The sequence below is a fragment of the Argentina silus genome (assembly GCF_951799395.1).
Source record: "Argentina silus genome assembly, chromosome: 1".
Classification (NCBI taxonomy): domain Eukaryota; kingdom Metazoa; phylum Chordata; class Actinopteri; order Argentiniformes; family Argentinidae; genus Argentina; species Argentina silus.
Genome location: NC_139655.1, coordinates 21,410,018 through 21,431,094, shown reverse-complemented (window position 1 = coordinate 21,431,094; position 21,077 = coordinate 21,410,018). Strand labels below are relative to the sequence as shown.

Genomic DNA, 21,077 nt, shown 5'->3' with positions numbered 1-21,077 from the left:
TCATTGATACATCCTTTTTTTGTTTCTATGGGGATGTCATTATTACCAACAACACTAACAGAGATGGAAAAAGAGAAGTCCAATTCAAGACAGACTGGGTGTGTGATTCACAAGACGATCATCAGGTGACTGGAAAAACCTTTCCTCTTTATAAAGGCCCAGTTCCATTTCAGCCCCAAGGCTCTTCCCCAACCCCCTTCAGTGTTCATTGATCTGAAAGGACTGGATAGGTGTAAGCAATGAAATGCCTATCAATAGGTTATGTGGACCCTTCGTCCACATGGTCGTCCACCAGCACTGAGGAGAGGAGCAAGCAGCTGAAATGAAATCAGTCACAATGATATCCATTGCCTTGATAACATCTGGCTGTGTTGCAACACAACAAACCACATGTTTGTGGAAATGAAGCCTGCTCTCTTATGTCAGCTTGTTCACTGCCAAATGTGATTTGACTTGACTGAGTCACTATGGTGATGAGCACTTACATTGGGGATACTTATTAATTTGGTATTCAAAGACGCTTGGGGCAAATTCCTCCATAATACACAATAACATTTATATATAAGGGGTTTAATTTTCCTTCAAAAGCTGTAAGTGTGACAAACTCCTGCAAACAATACAGACACAACATGTAGTAAAACTTTTATTCTTTTTTCTCAAGTCAAAAAACAAACAAAACAAAGATACAGAGAATGAGATATTGGATTGATTTTTATACAGTGGCAATTAATTTTAATTTAAACCTTCCTTTACCCAGCCACCCTGTCCAGTCTTTCCTCCAAATCAAGAAAACCCCGTCTCTCTTTTCACGCACACACACTTTCATACACACTCACACAACTGGGAGTCCGACTCCAACATCTTGAATTGACTGGATGTCACACAGGTAAAACAATGGGATATGATGGTAGTGGACAAATTCACCATGGAGCTGATGGATTGCTTGGCTTTTCACAACAGTGTTTGCACAACAACAAAACCTGTGTATCTAATACAAGTAGAATCCAGTCAATGCAGGGTCATTTCTGAAGAACAATTTGGCTGACAGGGTGAGTTAAACCAAAAATGTTTCCAACCACAAATAAGATTAAGACCCTGAAAATTCAGAGTGCCAGTCAATCATGGTATTCCACAAGGAAAGAATTTCACTTTCTCAGGACTCCCAGTTTCATACAGTACTCCTCCCCAAGAATCCCAATCACAGGTACATACACTGGTAGAAAAAGGACAAACACTGATTTCAGAAACGAACAGGATCACTTGAGGATGAAGAGGGGAGAGGGAAGAAACCCAGCTAGTCCAATAGAAAGGTGAGGAAACATGTCACTGTTGTATTTCCTGTCCTATTGCTTAGACGGAACAGGAGAGGAAAACATTTGTTCCATTGTTTAACAGGCACATGGATCATACACATATTCCCTTGATCAATCAAACTAGGCCTTGTAAAGTGTAAGAGCTTAAGTGAATGTCCATCTATGCTTGGTAGTTTTCAAAAAACTTTAAAGATTCACAATCACACTAATGTAGTGGGTAGAGGGATGAAGAGAGGCCAACAGTGGTGTTTGAATGGTCTCTCTCCCTTATTGAAATCACTGAACTGAAACTGAGCTTGACACTAGCTCTTAGAGAGAATGTCCATAAACTCAAATGAGCATATGGCGCCCTCCAGTGTTCAAGAGTATAACTGAAACCACTAAACTGAACATTGAAGCCTGACAACCTGAACCTGCCTTTCTGCCTGAACCGTAGAGCCACTTAGCGGTAATGCATTTACAGTACAAAGCCTAAAAAATTACTGCATGCAACATCTTGTAAAATGACAACCTGCCGGTCATATTGGCTCAAATGTGAGCCAAAATGGCAGAACTGATGAGATCTAAGATTGGGGAGAGGGGCGAAACTGAACTTACTCCCTCCGTCCCCAGCCCCTTCATCCAAAGTACCTGAACACAAACCTCTTTGCAAACAGCTTTTATAAAGTCCCCAGAAGCACAACAAAAAAAACAGGAAGAGAGAAAAATAATCATTGAATCTCAAATTTCATCTATTCTTATTCACACAGAATAAGTTAAGTTTCTCCTCTTCTTAAATAAATTTAACAGTGAGTCAGATAAAGTGAGAACTTATTTATACGTCAGCTAATCAGAAATGGAACAAGTATTACTATAAAGTGGGAGGGATCAAATAAGATTTAAACCTAAAACTTGACTAAAATGTATTAACAGGTGCTACTCATGCAAAACAAATGACAAAAGCAGCAACTCCAAACTAGTATCCCTCATTCACCACACCCCATTTCCTCATAAGATCAAAATAAATTGATGGCATAATAATTATGATAGTAATGTCTTTTATATATAAATCTCAAGTTTCCCAGTGTTTAGGGAAGAGTGAAATGCTTGTTGCTGTTGTACAAGTCTCCAAATGGTAAAGGGATGCTGGTGGGTGTTTTTTTGACATCCTTCAGGCTTTTCTTTGGGGGTGGGGGGGTGAGGAGAGAAGGGAGGAGAGTAAAGGGTTTTATTTGGGGTTGAGAGGGAACATTGTGGAGAGGTGACAAATGTCAACATTTCCACAGAATTCATTTTCAAGCGTCATTCTCGCCTGCATGCCAGCCTTTCTCTCTGCTTTTCATCAATGGACCTGATAATCTCCTTTCTATGTACTGCAGGAATACAACTAGGCTAGACATCACCAGCCACTTGTCTGCAACATCTTCCACAACTTCACAATTCCAGAAGTCTCCACAACTGCAGAAAATTCCAGAATAGAGGAGAAGTAACAATCTTAACTGTGAATAATATTCAATTCTGTTCTATCCAAATCTGGTCAACATTTCTCCTCAACTCTGGCCCAACCACTTGATATATCAGAAACATTAGCTCAACTTCCTGTCTTCTATGACCAAGCAAAACTGGCAGCAACTGTACATTTACAAAAACAGAACAACTCTACTAAGATACATTTCAGTAAAATATGCAATAAAGATCAACTCAAATCTCTACTCCTCTAGTTTCTTTTTTTTGGAAGCTTAAATGCTTTAAGGAGATAAATACAATCCACTGGTAGCTTTTCAAAGGCTTTTGGCAATACTCGAGCTCTCCAATACAACTATACATCCAACACTGAAGTTCACAGTGGGGGAGAGAGAGACTGGGTGCAGGGAAACATAGGGTGGGTGTGGGGGTGGAGTGGGTGGGAAGGGGTAGTTTTTTTCTGTGTTTACCACATCTCCCTCCTTTCCTCCCTCTATTCTCACTTTTTTACTCTGCTTCAACACCCCGCATGAAAATTAAAAACAGAAACAAAAATGTCTATTTCAAAAGGCAGCCTTTCTCCTGGCTAAACAGTTCAAGTCTATCAAATACAATAGTAGTAGTAGATTTTTTTGGAGCCCCCCCAGAGATGGACGATGCTGGAGGTTCAGTGGTCCGAGGGGGGCCCCTACAAAAATAATTCACAAGTGGGCCCCCAGGGTTTTCCTTTGTTGAGACTACCCACCACCTCCAGCAGAGGGGGCTATCCTTCAGTTATCCACCCCCAGTCAGGTGGGTTTGTGGGGCAGAGGGAGGCCTCCTCAGCTGCCTCCTCTCCTCCTGACTCCCTCAGTTGGTCTCCTCGTCACTGTCGTCGGGGCTGATGGCCGGGCTGGTGAGGCTGTAGGTGGGTGAGGTGGGGCTGTAGCCCGGCGACGTGGGGCTGTAGGTGGAGCCTTTAGGGCTAGTGGGTGAGTAGGTGGGGGAGGTAGGTGAGTACTTGGGCGAGGTGGGGGAGTAGGTTGGGGAGGTAGGTGAGTACTTGGGGCTGGTGGGGGTGTATGTTGGGGAGGTGGGAGAGTAGGTGGGTGACGTTGGGCTGTATTTGGGTGTCGTTGGGGAGTAGGTTGGGGAGGTGGGGGAGTATTTGGGTGAGGTCGGGGAGTACTTGGGCGAGGTAGGGGAGTATTTGGGTGAGGTGGGAGTGTATTCTGGGGAGCTGGGGCTGTAGGAGGGGGAGGTGGGGGTGTACTTTGGTGAGGTGGGGGAGTAAGAGGGGGAGCTGGGGCTGTAGGAGGGGGAGCTGGGGGTGTAGGTGGGTGACTGAGGGGTGAAGCGTGGGCTGGATGGAGAGTAGGACGGAGAGGTTGGAGAATAGGAGGGAGAAGTGGGGCTGTAGTTGGGGCTGGTGGGGGTGTAGTTGGGGGAGGTGGGGGAGTAGGAGGGGGAAGTGGGGGAGTAAGAGGGAGAGGTGGGTGAGTAGCTGGGAGAAGTGGGGGTGTAGTTGGGCGAAGTGGGGCTGTAACTGGGAGAGGTCGGGCTGTAAGAGGGGGAGGTGGGGGAGTAGGAGGGGGACGTTGGGGAGTAAGATGGAGAAGTGGGAGAGTAAGAGGGGGAGGTGGGGGAGTAAGATGGAGAGGTGGGACTGTAGCTAGGCGATGTTGGGCTGTAGCTGGGGGATGTGGGACTGTAGCTTGGGGAAGTTGGAGAGTAAGAGGGAGAAGTGGGGGAGTAGGATGGTGAGGTGGGGGAGTAGGAGGGGGAGGTGGGGGAGTAACTGGGGGATGTAGGCGAGTATGAGGGGGAAGTTGGCGAGTAGCTGGGGGAGGTAGGCGAGTAGGAGGGCGAGGTGGGGCTGTAGTTGGGGCTGGTGGGGGAGTAAGAGGGGGAGGTGGGGGAGTAGGAGGGGGATGTTGGGGAGTAGCCCGGGCTTTGAGGGGTGTAACCCCCAGGAGAACGAGGCTCGTACGCAGGGGAGGTGGGGGAGTAGTTGGGAGACATTGCACCCCCTGCAAAAGTCAAAAACAAAGATGTGAGGACCAAAGAAACAAGCATCTATCCTACACATTCAGGTTCCATATATGGTGTCATTGTGAATTGTTTGCAGGCGGTGACTAACCTGGGGAGGGGATGTAGGGGCTGGCTGGGCCTGGGGACCCAGGAGATCCAGGAGTAGGGGACCAGGCCGGAGAGTAACCCGGAGAGAAGCCACTGGCGTCAGACGCAGCACTAGGGGAGAAGCCTGCTGCTCCAGGGGTCATCCCACTACCTACAGGTCAAAAACAGAGGGTAAAAATCAGTGAAAGAGTCAGTAAAACACCACACAACAGATGGCAAGGACCAGATCTCTCCAACTCCACCCAGGCCAATACTCACCCACGCTGGGGGACCAGGCTCCATAGGCTGGGGTGGCTCCGGTGTTCCAGGGAGTCATGGCTGGGGACATGCCACTCATGGGGCTGGGCGCAGAGCCAAAGAACATTCCAGTGGCTAGGAGAAATGTCAAACATGAAACACACATACTCACTTTTAAACAACTGTATAAATAATCTTGATGGACACAGCTAGACGGTGGCCAGATGAGAGACAACGATTAGATACTTTGTTAACAAATCTGACATCCTAGCTATGAACAACACAGCGTTATCATCCATGTGTTAAATTGAAGACATTTAAGGAAATGGACATCACAATGCACATGAGTGAAGCCAAAGCTACATTACAGGTTTCCAGATTGTGCCACTCACGTCCAGCCACGCTGATGCCAGGGATGTTGGTGGGGATCTCCATGCCATACTTGCACTTCTCAGCATCCAGCAGCAGGTCGAAGCAGCCTGTCCCACAAGGAGCAAGCTGGCCCAGCATGATGTTCTCAGACACCCCCTTCATAGGGTCACTCTCCCCGTGGGATGACGCCTCCATCAACACATCCACCTGTGAGGGACAGGAGAGTTGGTGAGTAGGGGAAATGCTGTGTCAGGATGGAAAATTGGAAAATTGTGAGGTGTCCCTTTTAACCTCATGTTAATCATATCCAGCACCATACATACAAGTGTCTACATATGTGAAAAGTTCGGTAGTCAAAAAGATAAGAAAAGGTCTTAAGGAAATGACCCCGCTATGGCAGTGTGCTTTTTGAATGTGTGTTGCATTTTCTACACTGGTTATGTATTTCTCCTGCCCAGGGACTACAGACAAAAATGAGCTTGACAGCCAACGTTGGTGCAACATAAAGGACTCACCGTTTCCTCGAAGGAGCACTTCATGAGTGGTCCAGTGTCCTGTCTGTTGATCCCGTGACGCGTGATGGCCATCAGGTGACCTCGGCAGGTCATGGTGTCACAAAGAAGAGCCAAGTGACGATAGTTGACGTAGGAACCGTCAAAGGAAATGACATGGTTCAACTCCCTCTCCAGAGCCTTACGTACAGCTTCAATGCCCAGTACCTACAGGACACAAAAAATGGCATGACTGGGATGACAAATAATATGGACAAACTGGTCCTTGTAGAGGATCCTGTACTGTATCAATCAATCAAAAAGACTGATTGTATCAATCAAATCAAAAGTTTTGTGTTTTTTTGCACAATTGATATCAGTGAAAATGAATGGATACATGTTTTCAATGTGAAATAGCAACACAAATGCAGTCGCTTTCGCAGTAAATGGTTAAGTCTAGAAACATATTTCTATAGGATGAATCAGAGACCACTTTTAAACCTATTGAGCTTGAGAACTTGGCATGATACAAATTCACATGGTGAGACAAAATCATAACAATCTAGAAAACAACAAGTGTCCGTACTGTGAAGATCTCCACAATGTCGTTGGAGGTGGTCCTGACAGGGTCCACGTCCTTCTCACTCAGGACCCTCATGAGGCCCACCCCGTCTGTCTCCAAGATCCACTCCTGCAGGGCCTTGAACTCCCCGTCCTCTGTGATGATGATCTTCTTCTTGTTGTCTGTCTGGGGCAAGTGCATGTACACCTGGGGGACAGAGGAACACAAACAACTTATAGGTGAAAAGGAGGCAAGGAAGCCATCAAAGACTATTGGGTGATGAATTGATACCCCAGTGCAATCTAAATTATTGAGATGTGATAATGCCAGACTGTGTGCGTCTGTGTCCATTACCTTGCTGATCTGCTCGATGCCCTGCAATGTCATGTCTGTTAACATGTTGGACTCAATGCATCGCAGGAACACATCGTCATCCATCTTGTCCACCACCTCTTCATCCTTGAGAGAGAGAAGGTATGAGAGTATCAGGATATTAATACCGTGAGTCATTACCATCATGTAAAGGGATATAGTGTTTATATGCAGCATTTCTCCACACTCACCTCCTGGAACTTGTTCTCGTCACTGTTCATGATGCGGATTCTCAGAACCAGCTTCTCAGCATTGTCGTCATTGAAGATACAGTTCAGGTCGTCTCCAAAACCTTCACAAGTTTGCACAAGAGTGCAATTAGAAATTTGTCAGCTGGGTGCATGTTGTGTGTGTGTGTGTGTGTATACGTTTGTTTGTGCTCTTGGAAAACCCACCTGTGTTGATCTTCTCAGCGATCTGCTCCATGGTCAGCTTCCGGTCAGTCATGTGTTTGCGGTCAAGCTCGATACGCAGCAGCCAGGGTGAGATTCGTGTCACGTCGAAGTCGGGCATCTCATAGTAGACATTGACCCACTCCTGGTCCTCAGTCACCACCGTGCTCTGGGGGTTGGGGTCGTAGTAGATGGCTGTGTTGGCTGTCACCTGAATAGAGAAAGAGAGGACATTTTTAGGAACATTTGTGAGTGACCATATGAATATTGCAAGGTATCCAATGGTGATGTCTGATTTAACTTGAAATGTATTAGAAAAGTTCAATTTAAAATATGACATCAGAAATTCACCTTGCGCAGTGTGGTGTGCTCTAGCCTACAGAGGATGTCTTTGGCCCTCTCTGCATCGCGGGCCGCCTGACCGAGCAGGAACACCGTCAGCGAGGGGGTCTTGGGCCGCTTGGAGATGTTGATCAACTCCTTGAGACGGGGCACACCCAGGGTGACGTTCTTGGCTGACACACCAGCGTAGTGGAAGGTGTTCAGGGTCATCTGAGTGGCGGGCTCTCCTAGGGACTGAGCAGCCAGGGCCCCCACCATCTCACCTGGGTGGGCCTGAGGCGATAGAGGGGGAAAGGGCAGGGGGAGGTTATTTCAAATAGAGGCTTTGCTTTTCAGTTTTGATTTTTTTTTTCAAGAGTGTGTGTGTGTGGGGGGGGGGGGGGTGCCTCCACTCACGATCGACATATTGAATTTGCTCTCAATCTCCCCTAGCAGCCAATCAAAGGCCTCTGTGCTGAGTCTGAACTCCTCCGTCATGCGTCTGGAGCTGAGAGTGGAGCGCAGGTGGATGTTGAAGAGCAGTGTGGCATTCTGCTGGGCCTGCTTACTCAGAGGGTCCTCCCCATTCACAATCACCAGCTTCTTACTCAGGTCCTGCACACCTGGAGAGAGGAGAGTGAAGGGTTTCAGAATGATTGGGGAGAACTCTGGTGCCTGCTTGTTTTGTAGGACCAATGGGATGCAATATTTAGAATGTTGCAGCTTGAAACATTACGCATATAAAATACACAACATCCATATCTAGGTAAGAATACCTCTTCTAATACACATTTCTATCTGAATGATCTCCACGTTTGCAATTTCCTGGATAAACCCAAGATTATAGAAAAAATTATGATATTTTGTTATCAGAATCTAGATTTTTTTACCACAATATTAGTCTTCTATTTGGTGAAGAAAATATCATGTAGCTATTTGTGGTGGTATGAGTAGAGACCTCAAGTGTCTTTCCCATAGTAACATTAGAACATTGTCACATTGTTACTGTCTGAGGGACCTGAAGCACAATACTGTGCTGCTGCATGTGATCCTGTAAGTGATCCCTCCATCTCTCTAAGCAGTCTGTGCTCTTTATATAGCAAGCACAGGCAGTAGTCTTTATATAGCTGTAAGTGCTGCTTGGGGGCAAGCCAGTGCTTCACATCTATAATCCTGCAGCCAGTCATTTGTCACCATGACTCCCATATCACAAATGGCATGGTGGAGAATGGGTGTGATTAACATGAAATGTCACTTTATGCCTTGGTGCAAACTCAACATCTGCCTCAAGGAATGGAAAATTAATGAAATACACTTTTAAAAATTGGACTTCATTGTAGATCTTTACATTTCTACAAGAAACATGCATCTAAGGTAGCTGCAAAGCAGAACATACCCTCTACAACCCGCATGGGGTTGAGGTCTGTTGTTGTGCGGGGGTTGATGCGGAAGATCTTCTGGGCATTCCAGATCATCCTGGCCAGGTTGCAAGGCAGCACCACCTAGCAGGCAAGGAGGAATATAACAATGGTTTAACTCTTAGGGTAAAACCGGGTTGAATACAGACACATTTGCATCATTTAATCAACATTACATAGTGTGTATGTATCCAGTTGTGTCTCCCCCTCACCTTGCTGTCTCCAGTGGGGAAGATGGCTCTGAGGATCTCCCGGTCCTCCCTCATCTTCTCAAACTCCCGCTCCAGGGTGCTTTGCACGTTAGCGTTGGTCAACACATCCTTCACCACGTCCTCCTGCAGGGTGCGTCGGAGAGCCCGCTCATTGGTGCAGTCAAACTTAAACCTGATGGATTAGGGGGAAGAGATAAGATGGTGGGGAGTTAAGCCACTGGCCGTGGACGGTGAGCTGCGGTGTTTAACACCGTCACAGACATCACAGACTGAAGGCTGGCTGACATTTATGTGACAAATAAGACGGTGTGATACAGCATTGATAAGGTTTATTTTCTGATATCTGAAACTCTACATTGTAAACCAATAAGTGTTGTTTAAAAAAAAAAGAAAAAAAAAAGTCAATGATTGAATTACTTAGGATCAATCCATCGCGATACTATTCCCATGTGTTCAAATGAACCCCCCACTCCAAAAACCTGTCCTTCCACCATCCCTCTGACTCAACCCAGTGACTCACTTCTTCTCGAAGGCCTTGTTGGAGGGCTTGAGGGTTGCCATGTTCTGGAACTCCACAGCCTCTCCTGCCAGACCGTCCTCTCCATAGCGCAACTGCACCACCTGGTTGATGGAGTTACGCACCGTGGCGTCGTACTTCACCATAACAGACTCCATAGACTTGATCAGACGACGCTGGATGTAACCTGAGCAGAGGGGATTTTGGTGAATATAAAGATATGTTAAGTATGTAAACTTAGAACTGACCTTTTGGAACCCTTTACACCCCTCCCAACAAACCACCATCATTTATCAAAAGCAGCATCTATTCTCAATACTGTAAAGTAGCCTCCTCTCCTTCACCCCTTACCTGGCCCCTTTCACTCACCTGTCTCAGCAGTCTTCACAGCTGTGTCAATAAGCCCCTCTCTTCCTCCCATGGCGTGGAAGAAGAACTCTGTGGGTGTCAGTCCGGCCAGGTAGGAGTTCTCCACAAAACCTCTACTCTCAGGGCCGTAATCATCCTTGATGAAGTGGGGTAGTGTGCGGTGCTTGAAGCCGAAGGGGATTCGCTTACCCTCAACGTTCTGCTGCCCCACCACGGCAATAACCTGAGGACCGGGGGGGGGGGGGGAGGGATGTGTGTGAACTTTGGTAATGTAAGTTATGTCCCATTGTCATCATCAAGTGAGGGATATCACTTGAGCGACTCAAGTCTAAAGAAAACACCACTGTTTTTAAACAAACTGATCATGTCATTTTGTAGGACCCTTGCATACCTGGGAGATGTTAATTTTGGACCCCTTGGAGCCTGCCACCACCATGGACTTGAAGTTGTTGTACTCAGACAGAGACTTCTGAGCGGAGGAGCCAGTTTTGTCTCGAGCGTCGTTCAGAATGCGGTTCACCTGATTCTCAAAGGTCTGCCTCAGAGTGTTACCGGGGGTTGGCTCCAACTCGTTGTTGTGGGCTTTCTCAATAACCTGTAGAGAAAAGAGACAGAAGTAGGGGTTAGTTAGACAAAGAAGCTTGAAAGTGTCTCTGATCTTTCACTGAAGGATTTTAAGTGGATTTGCTCAGGACTGTGTGTGTTTTAGTAGATTCAGTAAGTATTTAGGAAGTTTTCTGACCTCTATCACATCCTGTTTGGCTTTCTTGATGGTGTTCTGGATGTCAAGGTATGTCTTAGCATCAGCAATGGAGTCACCAATACCAATAGAATGACCTGAAGAAAAAGAACGTAAATATCGGCTATAGACAAGAGATGTAAATTAAATATTACAATAAAACTTAGTCCCAATACATTTGGGATAGGTTTAACCTTAAAATGGCAAGACAGCTTTTCCTTTTAGTTAGCCGACATTGTACATGATCTGGCAATTCAACCACTGTGGCCTTACTGGGCCCCAGCACCTTACCCTCGATGAGCAGCCAGTTGTTGATCACAGTCTGGATGTTGGAGTAAAAGAGCCGGGTGACGTCATGGCCCATCTCCAGGTAGGAGATATGGACCAGAGAGCCAGCGGAGGTACCCAGGGACTTCTTACACAGGATTCCCATGATCAACTCTCCATTCTCCACTATCACCTGATGGAACATTAGACACATGACATCAGACATGGCATTTCACTCATGCAAGATAAGAATCCATTCTGGCCACTATCAGGGCACAAAATGTGTTTACCTTGGTGTCTCCGGGAGAGATGTGTTTGTAGGGCCCACTGTCCTCCTCATCAGGGTGAGTGCTGTGTGTTCGGATGGCGTTGATGTGGCCAGGAATGATCAGGCTGAATATCTGCTTGCCCGTCCACAGGGGCCGAGGCTTCAGGATGGCAGGCTGGGGCACTTTACCATCCCACGTGGAGAGGAACATGAGGAGGTTCATCACCTCACCCTGTAGAAAACAGGTCACAAAAATTGTGTCAGTAATAGAGCACCCTGTGTGTGTGTGTACTTACAGTTCATTTTGTAAGTGAAACTGATTGGCATGAAAACATCCGTCTATCCCTCTGAGCCACCTTACCCTCTCTAGAAAGACGTCCCTCTTGGTGAATTTGCGCACGGCTGTGAGGGTGTCCTGCACAATACCCATGACGGGTCTGTTAGACTGGGGTGTGACGATCATACGAGGCACCATGGCCAGCTCCTGGATCTCAGCCCTCGTCTCCAGGGACTGGGGCAAGTGGAGGTTCATCTCATCCCCATCAAAGTCAGCGTTGTATGGGGTGGTCACACTATGGAGCAGGAGGGGGGGGTGGGAAGGAGAGATTGATGATCAGTCCTGAAATTATACATTTCAGACAACATACTAGGGCTGTAACAGTGAACGTCATGAAAAAATCTTCACAATCCTAGATAAATGTGAGTTATGTTATCTAAAATGTAACATTATATATGTAACACAGCCCTACTGTTCACAGTTACTACAAGGCTACCGCAAGTGGAGGATGTGGTGAGTAACTGAACAGAAGTTAACAGACTTGAAAGGACATGTCGGAAGTAGGCACCTGAGGTTGAGTCGGAAGGTGGACCAGGGCAGGATTCGAACCCTGTGCCCCATCATAGACATTTTATGTAGCGTGGGCTGTCTGTTGAAGATGATGATGTCACCATCACACATATGTCTTTCCACCTGAGAGCAAACAGATTAGTTTATCAATAAAGGCATATTGTATTCGACTAAGATACAGCATTTCATATAATTGGACAGATGTAATTCTTTGGGTTACCTTGTAGCCAATTTGGAGGTGAAGGTCACTTGGTTTGGGGTGAAATCGCAGGTCAATTCTGTCCCCATTGTCACGGATGATATATTTGGCTCCTGGATACTGGCTGTTTCCTCTGCGCACCAGCTCCTGTAACCTGGAGAAGTGGAAGACAATCAGGATAACTTTAACATATTAGATTTCATCACATACAAATCTGGCTTGACTGCTATACAGCTAATGAAGTATCCCCATGTGTATATACATCTACAAAAAATAATTCAAAGGTTCTGCTGTACCTGTCAATGTTAAAGGGTGTGACGATTTCTGGGAAGGTCATGTTGGCCGCGATGGATCGTGGGACTCCCACTTGGTCGATCTGTAGATTGGGGTCAGGGGTGATGACAGTTCGGGCGGAGAAGTCTACACGCTTCCCCATCAAGTTGCCTCTGACTCGCCCTTCCTTCCCCTTCAGCCGCTGTTTTAAGGATTTAAGGGGACGTCCCGACTTTTGCATCGCCTGGGATTAAAGTTTGAATATCAGCACTTGTCAGGAATATACAACATACAAAAGAGGAATGTACATTCATCCTCTTTTTCATATTTTTCCTTTGTTTAGAAAGATGGAAATTATTATCAGGCAGAGATACATGGCAAGAATCTCTATCCAAATGGGCATTGATGAGGGATACAGAATGAGTGTTGTGCTCATTAAAGCACTGGCGACCATACATACCCGAGGCAGGCCTGGCAGCTCGTTGTCTATCATGGTGGCCACGTGGAACTGGAGCAGCTTCACGTCCTCAGCTATGACGTGTGCCGCTGCGCCACTCTGCTCGTTCCGCCGCAGCTGGTTGTTGATCTTGACGATGTCTGCGAGTTTGTGTGTCAAGTCGTCCTGAGGGACAGAAAAGACATTATCTTTAATGACGATAAATAGTCAAATCAATCCATCTAGCATTACACTACACAAACTACTTTTAAGGTCTGGAATTTGGCAGTGGTGATAAACTATCCCTTTTTTGTAAATTATGGATTGTAGCTTTAATGGGTTTATAAAAAGTTTGTCTAGAGCAGAAAAATGTTTCTCCTCACTTGGTTTCGGGCAGAGCCCTGCATAACGACGGCAGGCCTGACGGCCAGGGGGGGCACGGGAAGCACAGTGACAATCATCCACTCGGGACGGGCGTACTTGGGGTCCATGCCCAGGATGACGTCCTCCTCGTCGGAGATGCGCTTGAAGATCTCGTGCACGCGCTCTGGGTTCAGCAGGATCTTCTTCTCCTGAGAGTCCTCATTGACATGCTTCCACTCTGCATAGAGCTCCAGGCCCGAGCGCCGGATGCGAGGCTGGTAGCGACCACAGCCACCATGGCCCTGAACGTGTGTGTGAGAGAGTGTGTGTGAATGGATATGTGGACATATACAGTCACCAAAAATATGCATATATGTAAATACGCACTGATGACCTTTAAACGTGTCCTCAATAATGGTACCTTCTCCTTGGTGATGTCCTCCTCTGTCTCCTGTTGCTCCACTCCAAACTTGTTGTCCATCTCCTCTCCCCCTTCACAGATGTTTTTGCCTTTACACAAGTCGTACACATGGGTAAGCCGCTTTCTGGGCTGTCCCTTCGACTTGACCAGGATGTCTTTGATCTTCGGATTGGTCTGGAAGAAAGAGAGTATAACCTTCAGTCAACACACATCATTGTAATAAAAGACCAACAAAGACAATATCCACATAAAAAAACATCTATAGACTATTTCAGAATTTGTGTGTCTACTTTGTGTTTTTGTAGGTTGTGATGTGACAAGTAACGTGAACAAGGAATTGCAGGTAACTGACCGAGTCGACCAGCAGTTTGGAGCAGAAGAAGCAGACACATCGAAGAACCTTCATGATTTTTGTGACGAAGCCGACGTGGAACACAGGCTTTGCCAGCTCTATGTGGCCAAAGTGGCCTGGGCATTCTGTCATGTTACCTGAGTTATAAAAATCAGAAATCCTTGTTAACGCCATTGAAATCGTGGAAACATTAACACTACATGGTCAGGATTAAGATCGTTAGAAACATAATCAAATGTATTATTATTACTACAAAAAAATACAATAACTTCTTGTACCTGCACATGTTTGACACCTTCCAGAGCGTTCAATGACCCCTTGTCTTGGGTCCATGAGGCCACCAAGTTTGGGACGACCTCCCTCTGTGGTTTCAGGGTACTTGATTCCCCCTTCTGTGACCGACATCCGTTTCTTGAGGGAGTACGACAAATCACAGTCAACGTACAATAAATTATCAAAACATAGGCATTTGAGTGAATAAACAATTGCATAAAAAGTACAGCATATGGAAGCTCAGGCCTACACTGACATTGAATATAAAATGTGTTCCATATCAACAGTTTTAATAGGAAACCTAAATGGAATCTCACAGTAATTACAGAACAAAAAACATTAAAGCATGCTTTAATATGTTTACACACCAAGATCAGAGTCGACAGCATGTGAGATTAACCATACTTGGCTAAAAGACAAACTTGACATGGATGACCATTGACCAACTAAATGATCAAATTGACTAATCTATGCAATATGACTCTTCTCATTTGACAAGAATAGACACTTCATAAGTGTTACTAATAAATAACTAATTGTAAAAACATGCATAACACTGCCTTTATTGATGTTACCTTTTATTATGATTTATAACATGAGGGAACAGCTAGTGTTTGTGAATGTAACTTCAGGGAACATGAACATCACTGCCATGGCAGAGCAAACTAGCCAAGTTCAGTAAAAGATGTCAAAATGAAATGTGTATACATGTAGTATTTTCCAATCAGAGGGAGTTTGATTCATGTCATGACTTTAGATGGAAAATACTGTGTACTGAAAGTTTGTCAAACTTCCTACAACATGCTCTTGCTAGCTAGCTAGCTAACTCAAGCTCCAACTTAATTTAGCTAGCTAGGCTAGCTGCAAGCTACCTGCTTTGTAACATATCAATTTCATTGTCATCAGTGTTAAATTGTAAGTATAGTCATGTATAATGTACGATAAATGTGAGAACGTTGAGAAAGTAAATGAACCCCCCTCCCCAAAGCAAAACCTACAAGCTCATCTGGGCTGATGATGCCGAATTGCACTCTCTTGATGAGGCGCAATGGGCATGCGCTGTCGCCGGAGGGCGGTCCGTGCATCCTGTCTATTCAAAGAGACGCGTCCTCCCTCGGCACGCCGCTTTGTAAGAAGGAACAGCTTAAAATTGCCACCAGGACTCTGGCCAGGCCGCCAACGGTGACCGGAATGTCTCCGATGGCGATATCCAGAAGACCCACGTTGTTTACTGCCCTAGGAGTCTATTTATTTACGTTTTAGTCCTAGCCACTCTAGCTAATGGCTGTCCCCCTCCCTTTTTCTGATCTACACTCCAGTGCGCTCTAAGCGCATCTGAGCTCTAAAGAATCCAACGCGTGTTTATATAGACTGCAAGCTTTTCTACAGGTTGACACAGTCAACGAAGCAGGGGCTGAACAGTCAGGAGGCGGGTTGTGGATCTGGGTAGTAAAACGTTAATTGGCTACACGAGAGGACTGTATGAATAATGTATTTAACAAGACGCATAACCAATGGACGCGTACGTTTTCTCCTTCGACGAATTGAAGCAAGAGGAGGGCATTAAATTGGTCTAAATTCTCCTCATTGGTCAGATCATAACCAAGGTGGAGCTACGTGTGGTTGTGCTGTACATATTCAATAAGATGCGATGTGGTTCGTCAATTTGTGGATCAATATGCATTGGAGAATGTGGACGAACCAATGGTTGTTTAGATACGATAGCGCTTGAATAATTTCCGTTAAACCCGCCTTATTTCCGATCTTTACCGAACTTCACCGATTCGTAATTTTTTCCCTCTAAGCAAAAATAAAAAAAATCCGCGTTGTCTCGTTCGTCTCGCTCTGGACCAGCTTCGACTCTTGGAAAAGAAGCTCGCGTATGAGGCCTATCCAGACCCTTAAGGAAATCAATGACATATTTACATTGCTTTTTCATTGTTTTTAGTCTAAACGCAGTTTATCATGGTTGTTTTTCGATGCCATTTCGGAATATGTCGAAATTATGTTTTTTTTTCCACAGCGTTTTGGTCCTTACGGCACTATGCCAGAATCCGCGGACTCGAGTGAGACCCATGCCGTCATCATCAGTCTCGTTTTCTGCACGTCAACTTGGAAAGTCCGGTAAAAGCCTGCGGTGTTAAATTACAATATGTATCGCAGACTTTAACCGAACAGAAACATTGGAAACATATGTTGTTAGAGCATATGTTGTTATTAATTTGTAGTGTTTTAAAATTATTTTTCTACAAGAGATTCTATTTGGAAGGCCTGGCTTTGGCGGTAACAACATGAAGTGTCAAGCTAGCCACAACGTGATCATGACATTGTGATGAAGGTAGCTAACTTACTACTTTGTTAAAAAAGAAAAGGCAAAAAAGTAGATTAGTGGAAATGTTTGACCTGTTGAGTTCTGTCAAATTATTTACGACTGAACACAGATTTGATAACTTGTTTAGTTTGCTCGTTGGTTAGCTAGCTAGCTAGCTGACTGACAAGCTCCTTTGTGGAGGGAGTTGGGAATCTCTAGCTAACGTTAGAGGTGGCTAACCAATGAGGGGAAAATGCCAGTTACCCTATAGGAAATTGGCTAACGGTAGTAATGCAGAGTTGCACACATTACGCTAGCTAATTAATGTGTTTATTTAGTTGTTACAGTTAGTGTCCCAATCTAATGTTGGCATTTGAAAATGTGAAATATCTAACTAGATAGCTAGCAAAAATGGCCACCACACAGACATGACTGGAAAGACCGGGTGCTGCTAGTCTGCCGCTACTAGTCACACTTGTTTAGTCATTTGATCATTCTGTAGATGGCCAGATTCATTAAAAAAAACGCTATACTTAGGATTTGGTGCCATTTTGTAATATCGGATTTAATATTGTAACGTTAGCGTTGACCGAAAATTCTTTGGTGTTCAAGTTGTGTAATCTACTAGCTAGCGAGCAAGTTGTGTTTAACGTTGAAGCGCTGTCTCAACATGGCGGTGTTGTGGCTATGCTTCTTGGTGGCAAGAAAAATGGAGTCGTCTTGTCAGCTACTACTAGCGTGAAAGATTGCATTGAAACGTTGAATTCAGTAGCTGGTCAGTTAAAGTAAATGTTGTTTATGAATAACCAGCACATACGTTGGGTTATACATAAATGTTTTTTTCAGTGACTTAACTTGTAGGAAGAAAAGAGTAGCCAGTGAGTTTTTCTCCTACAGGCTCACGAATGCATGCTGTCTTGCCAACAGGCTTGCTTTCTGAGTTGTCTTTGGTTATGTTTCATTAGACACAGTTGAAATGTGTAGTTTAAAGGCCTAAACAATCATAAGTATGTCCTCTAGTAGGCAGAAGGGACCAGGCCACCGCCACTGGCCTGTTACACAATAAAATAATCTTGTTAGCTTAGGCGTTGGACCAAGGACAGCCTCTGTAGACATAATTCACAAAAGTTGACAAATACACAGCAGACATCTCCACAACATGACCTGCAAGAGGTCTTATGCCTTTCTCGTTCACCTAGTAGGGACTAGATGTTTTGAAGAAAATCTTTACCCTCAACCCTACAAATATACAATTTACCTATTAGGAAAGTATAACTAGAATCTATAATGGATTTTGAATGAATAGTGGATGGGAAGCAAGAACAGCAGATAAATTAGCATTGTTTACCACTTGTTGATCATACTGTTTATCGATAAAACCAGAGCCATGTATGAATGCATACAACAAGCTGTATGCATTGCTGATTCAGAAATCTAATTTGACTGCTATGCTGTTCATGTCATTTATACAGGTCCTTACAAATGTGACATCTCTTTGACATGCACTTTTCTATATTACTGAAACTAACTGTTTGTAACTTAACTTCTACTCTTTTAAATCAATAAAAAATATAACTAAATTCTGACTCTGTCTTTGTATATGTGAGCTGAAGTGCTGTTCGAGTGTTTCCGATATGAACATGCCTCTTATTTGATAGACTGAGGACACCAAAGAGCACCCTGTTCTCAAATTCACAACTGGAGGCTGTTATATTAACCAGATCTGATCTGCAATATTCCTCTGGGTTTTTCTTGTCTCTAAAAAAACATATAGAGATACTTTGTACTGATTATCCGTTTTACTTTTAATTATTTAAAAGTGACAATTCACCTTTTGTTCCACCAAGGCCTCTGCTCTGTACAAAAGCACCACTTTTAGCTTTTTTGGCACCCCCTTGTGGTCTATCTATAAGTATTGTGCAACAACATTTAAAATGGGGAAGTGTCACCTATCTTCTTTGCCCCCTCTACTGGCAATAAGATACTAGTGCATGGAGAAAACAGCTATAACAGCTGTACACCTACACACCCACATTCTAAGTTTTATTCTGCTAGTCAATGTTTTTTTTTTTTTTTAATCTACCTTTTGTCATGGTAAGATGTATATACTGAATACAAATGATAGTGTGTTCAAAGTGTGTATTCTAGAGCTCCTTTATCGAATCACTGTTCACACGTTTGTCTTACACTATACTTACTGTTTGTTCACCTGTCTCTTCCTGACATTGCTCAGTATGTGTGTGGGCTTGTGTACAAACAAGTTCTAATGTGAAACTAAAGTCTATTGAATAGAGCGATGTACATGAGTGTGCCCTTTGTGTGTGTTTTTGTGCTCTGAAGCAAAACTTTATTCCTTGAAGGGGGTGAAGATGCACTTATCCAAGGGGAGCTCTTGTCTGGTGATGTCAGTGTTTGTGTGAGAGCATAAGCAAGTGAGGGACAGAGGGAGCTGGGTGAGTATGGGAGGGAGGGGGGGCTCTAGCCCAGTAACGAAAGGAGAAGGGAGGGAGAGACAAGCAGAGCTAGTCAGGAAGATAGCGGGGAGAGAGAAAAGTGACTCCATTTTGACTCAGAGATTCTGGACCCCTATTGAAATATCCTTCCTTTTTTGCTGACGGAAGGTAAGACAGAAACGATAGGGACAATATACACTGGATTATGTAACTTTCCTGTCTGCTTTTCCTGTGATTCCCTAGCAACAAATGCACCTGTGGTACAGGCCTGTATTTCGGCCCTGGTTTGCTGTCTGTGTGTGAGAGAGAGAGACACAAACCCAAAGATACTTCTGCATGTACAGTACATACATTTTCTGTGTGTTTGCATAGTGTATGTATTTGTGTAGGTATATTTGTGTCTACATATCATACTTAAAATGTATACATGAACTATGACCTTGCTAATTGTAGGCAGATGATTGAGATCATGTGATCATCAGTCTCTTTTTCTGTCCTAGCAGGTTCTTCACTTTTTGCCCACACTTCAGCTCCCTCTCCAGACCATCATCACGACCTCTCACTTTGCCCTCTGATCAGAGTGTCGCCTTCACATTCAAGTACAGTGATAGCAGATCATCTTGATGATTATGTACAGTAGACTTATAAAATACTGTTGCATCATGTCATTATACATCATTTCAGGCCTCAACTGAGACCAGCTTATCAGACAGAGCATATTGACTTATTGATCTTAAGTCTCCTATGTGTACTCTTGAAATGCATTTTAGTTGTAGTCCATAATATTTGTCTGTATTTGGTTATTGGACAACATCCTCTAGCTGATATCTGAGTGCAAATGCTCCATTAAAGGCTTTAAGTGTTCAGATGTATAAGCCAGGGTTGGACTCAATTAAAATTACAATGCAATGATTGCAATTGGTTTTCAATGATTTCTCAATGATCGAAGAATGAGAAGCTTTTATTGCTTAATGTTTCTCAATTTGTGAATTGCAATAAATCACCTCTTGAATTGAAATGGAATTTACCCCAACCCGAAGGCCTTTCAAGCAAATGTTCCTGACACCCAGTACATGATCTTTTAAGTCATATACACATACAATGCCCTTCATAAATATTTATAGAGTGAAGCTATAATTGGATTTTTGCTCAGTACTCCAGCAATTTGAATTTGAGGTGTTGTATATGAGGCAAAAGTACAGAATGTCGCCTTCTATTTCAGAGTATTTTCATACATAGAGCTGAGAGGATGTTTCTAAATAATTCATTCACATACTAAAGTGATTATGAATAACCGTTAAGGTTAATCATTGATAAAGATTAGTGAGAAAGTCACAGAGGCCAGACCAAAATATGCTAACCTCCCATTAGCACCAGTTGCTAGGTTGTCATCTTTTTTGTGTAGCCTCTGCAACTTAATATTATTTATGATTCATTCCCAATTGTTCATATTCATGGCAGCATCAGAATTAATGTGGATGTGTTCAGGATCACTCACCACCATCTGGCAAGACATGACCAAAAACACAATGCAAATGCATCCAAAGAGTTTATAGAGTCGCATGCTTAATATGTCAATGCATACAAGAGATATACAGTATACGTATGAAAGTATCCTCAAATAAATGCTGCCATTCTATCATTTTGCCTCAAACTAGTCCTCATTTCCTAATTTGTTCAAATTGGGAGTATAGACATGAAAGTCTGATTTTATCTTAACAGTCCATATACTTATGGA

The 21,077-nt window shown here is 44.2% G+C and overlaps 1 protein-coding gene across 1 annotated transcript; it reads right to left on the bottom strand.

The window, feature by feature from the left end:
- Positions 1-630: 630 nt before the first annotated feature.
- Positions 631-15,893, bottom strand: polr2a (RNA polymerase II subunit A). Its single transcript, XM_083668864.1, has 29 exons — positions 15,574-15,893; positions 14,581-14,713; positions 14,303-14,439; positions 13,951-14,124; positions 13,550-13,831; positions 13,191-13,352; positions 12,754-12,974; positions 12,479-12,611; positions 12,257-12,381; positions 11,773-11,983; positions 11,434-11,643; positions 11,168-11,336; positions 10,880-10,974; positions 10,529-10,732; positions 10,138-10,360; positions 9,772-9,955; positions 9,252-9,423; positions 9,018-9,123; positions 8,039-8,244; positions 7,652-7,915; positions 7,304-7,511; positions 7,100-7,200; positions 6,891-6,995; positions 6,561-6,743; positions 5,999-6,202; positions 5,504-5,690; positions 5,133-5,246; positions 4,876-5,025; positions 631-4,765 (listed from the first exon to the last, which is right to left on the bottom strand). The coding sequence occupies exons 1-29, from the start codon at positions 15,658-15,660 to the stop codon at positions 3,606-3,608; spliced, it is 5,910 nt and encodes a 1,969-aa protein (XP_083524990.1). The 5' UTR covers positions 15,661-15,893; the 3' UTR covers positions 631-3,605.
- Positions 15,894-21,077: the final 5,184 nt, after the last annotated feature.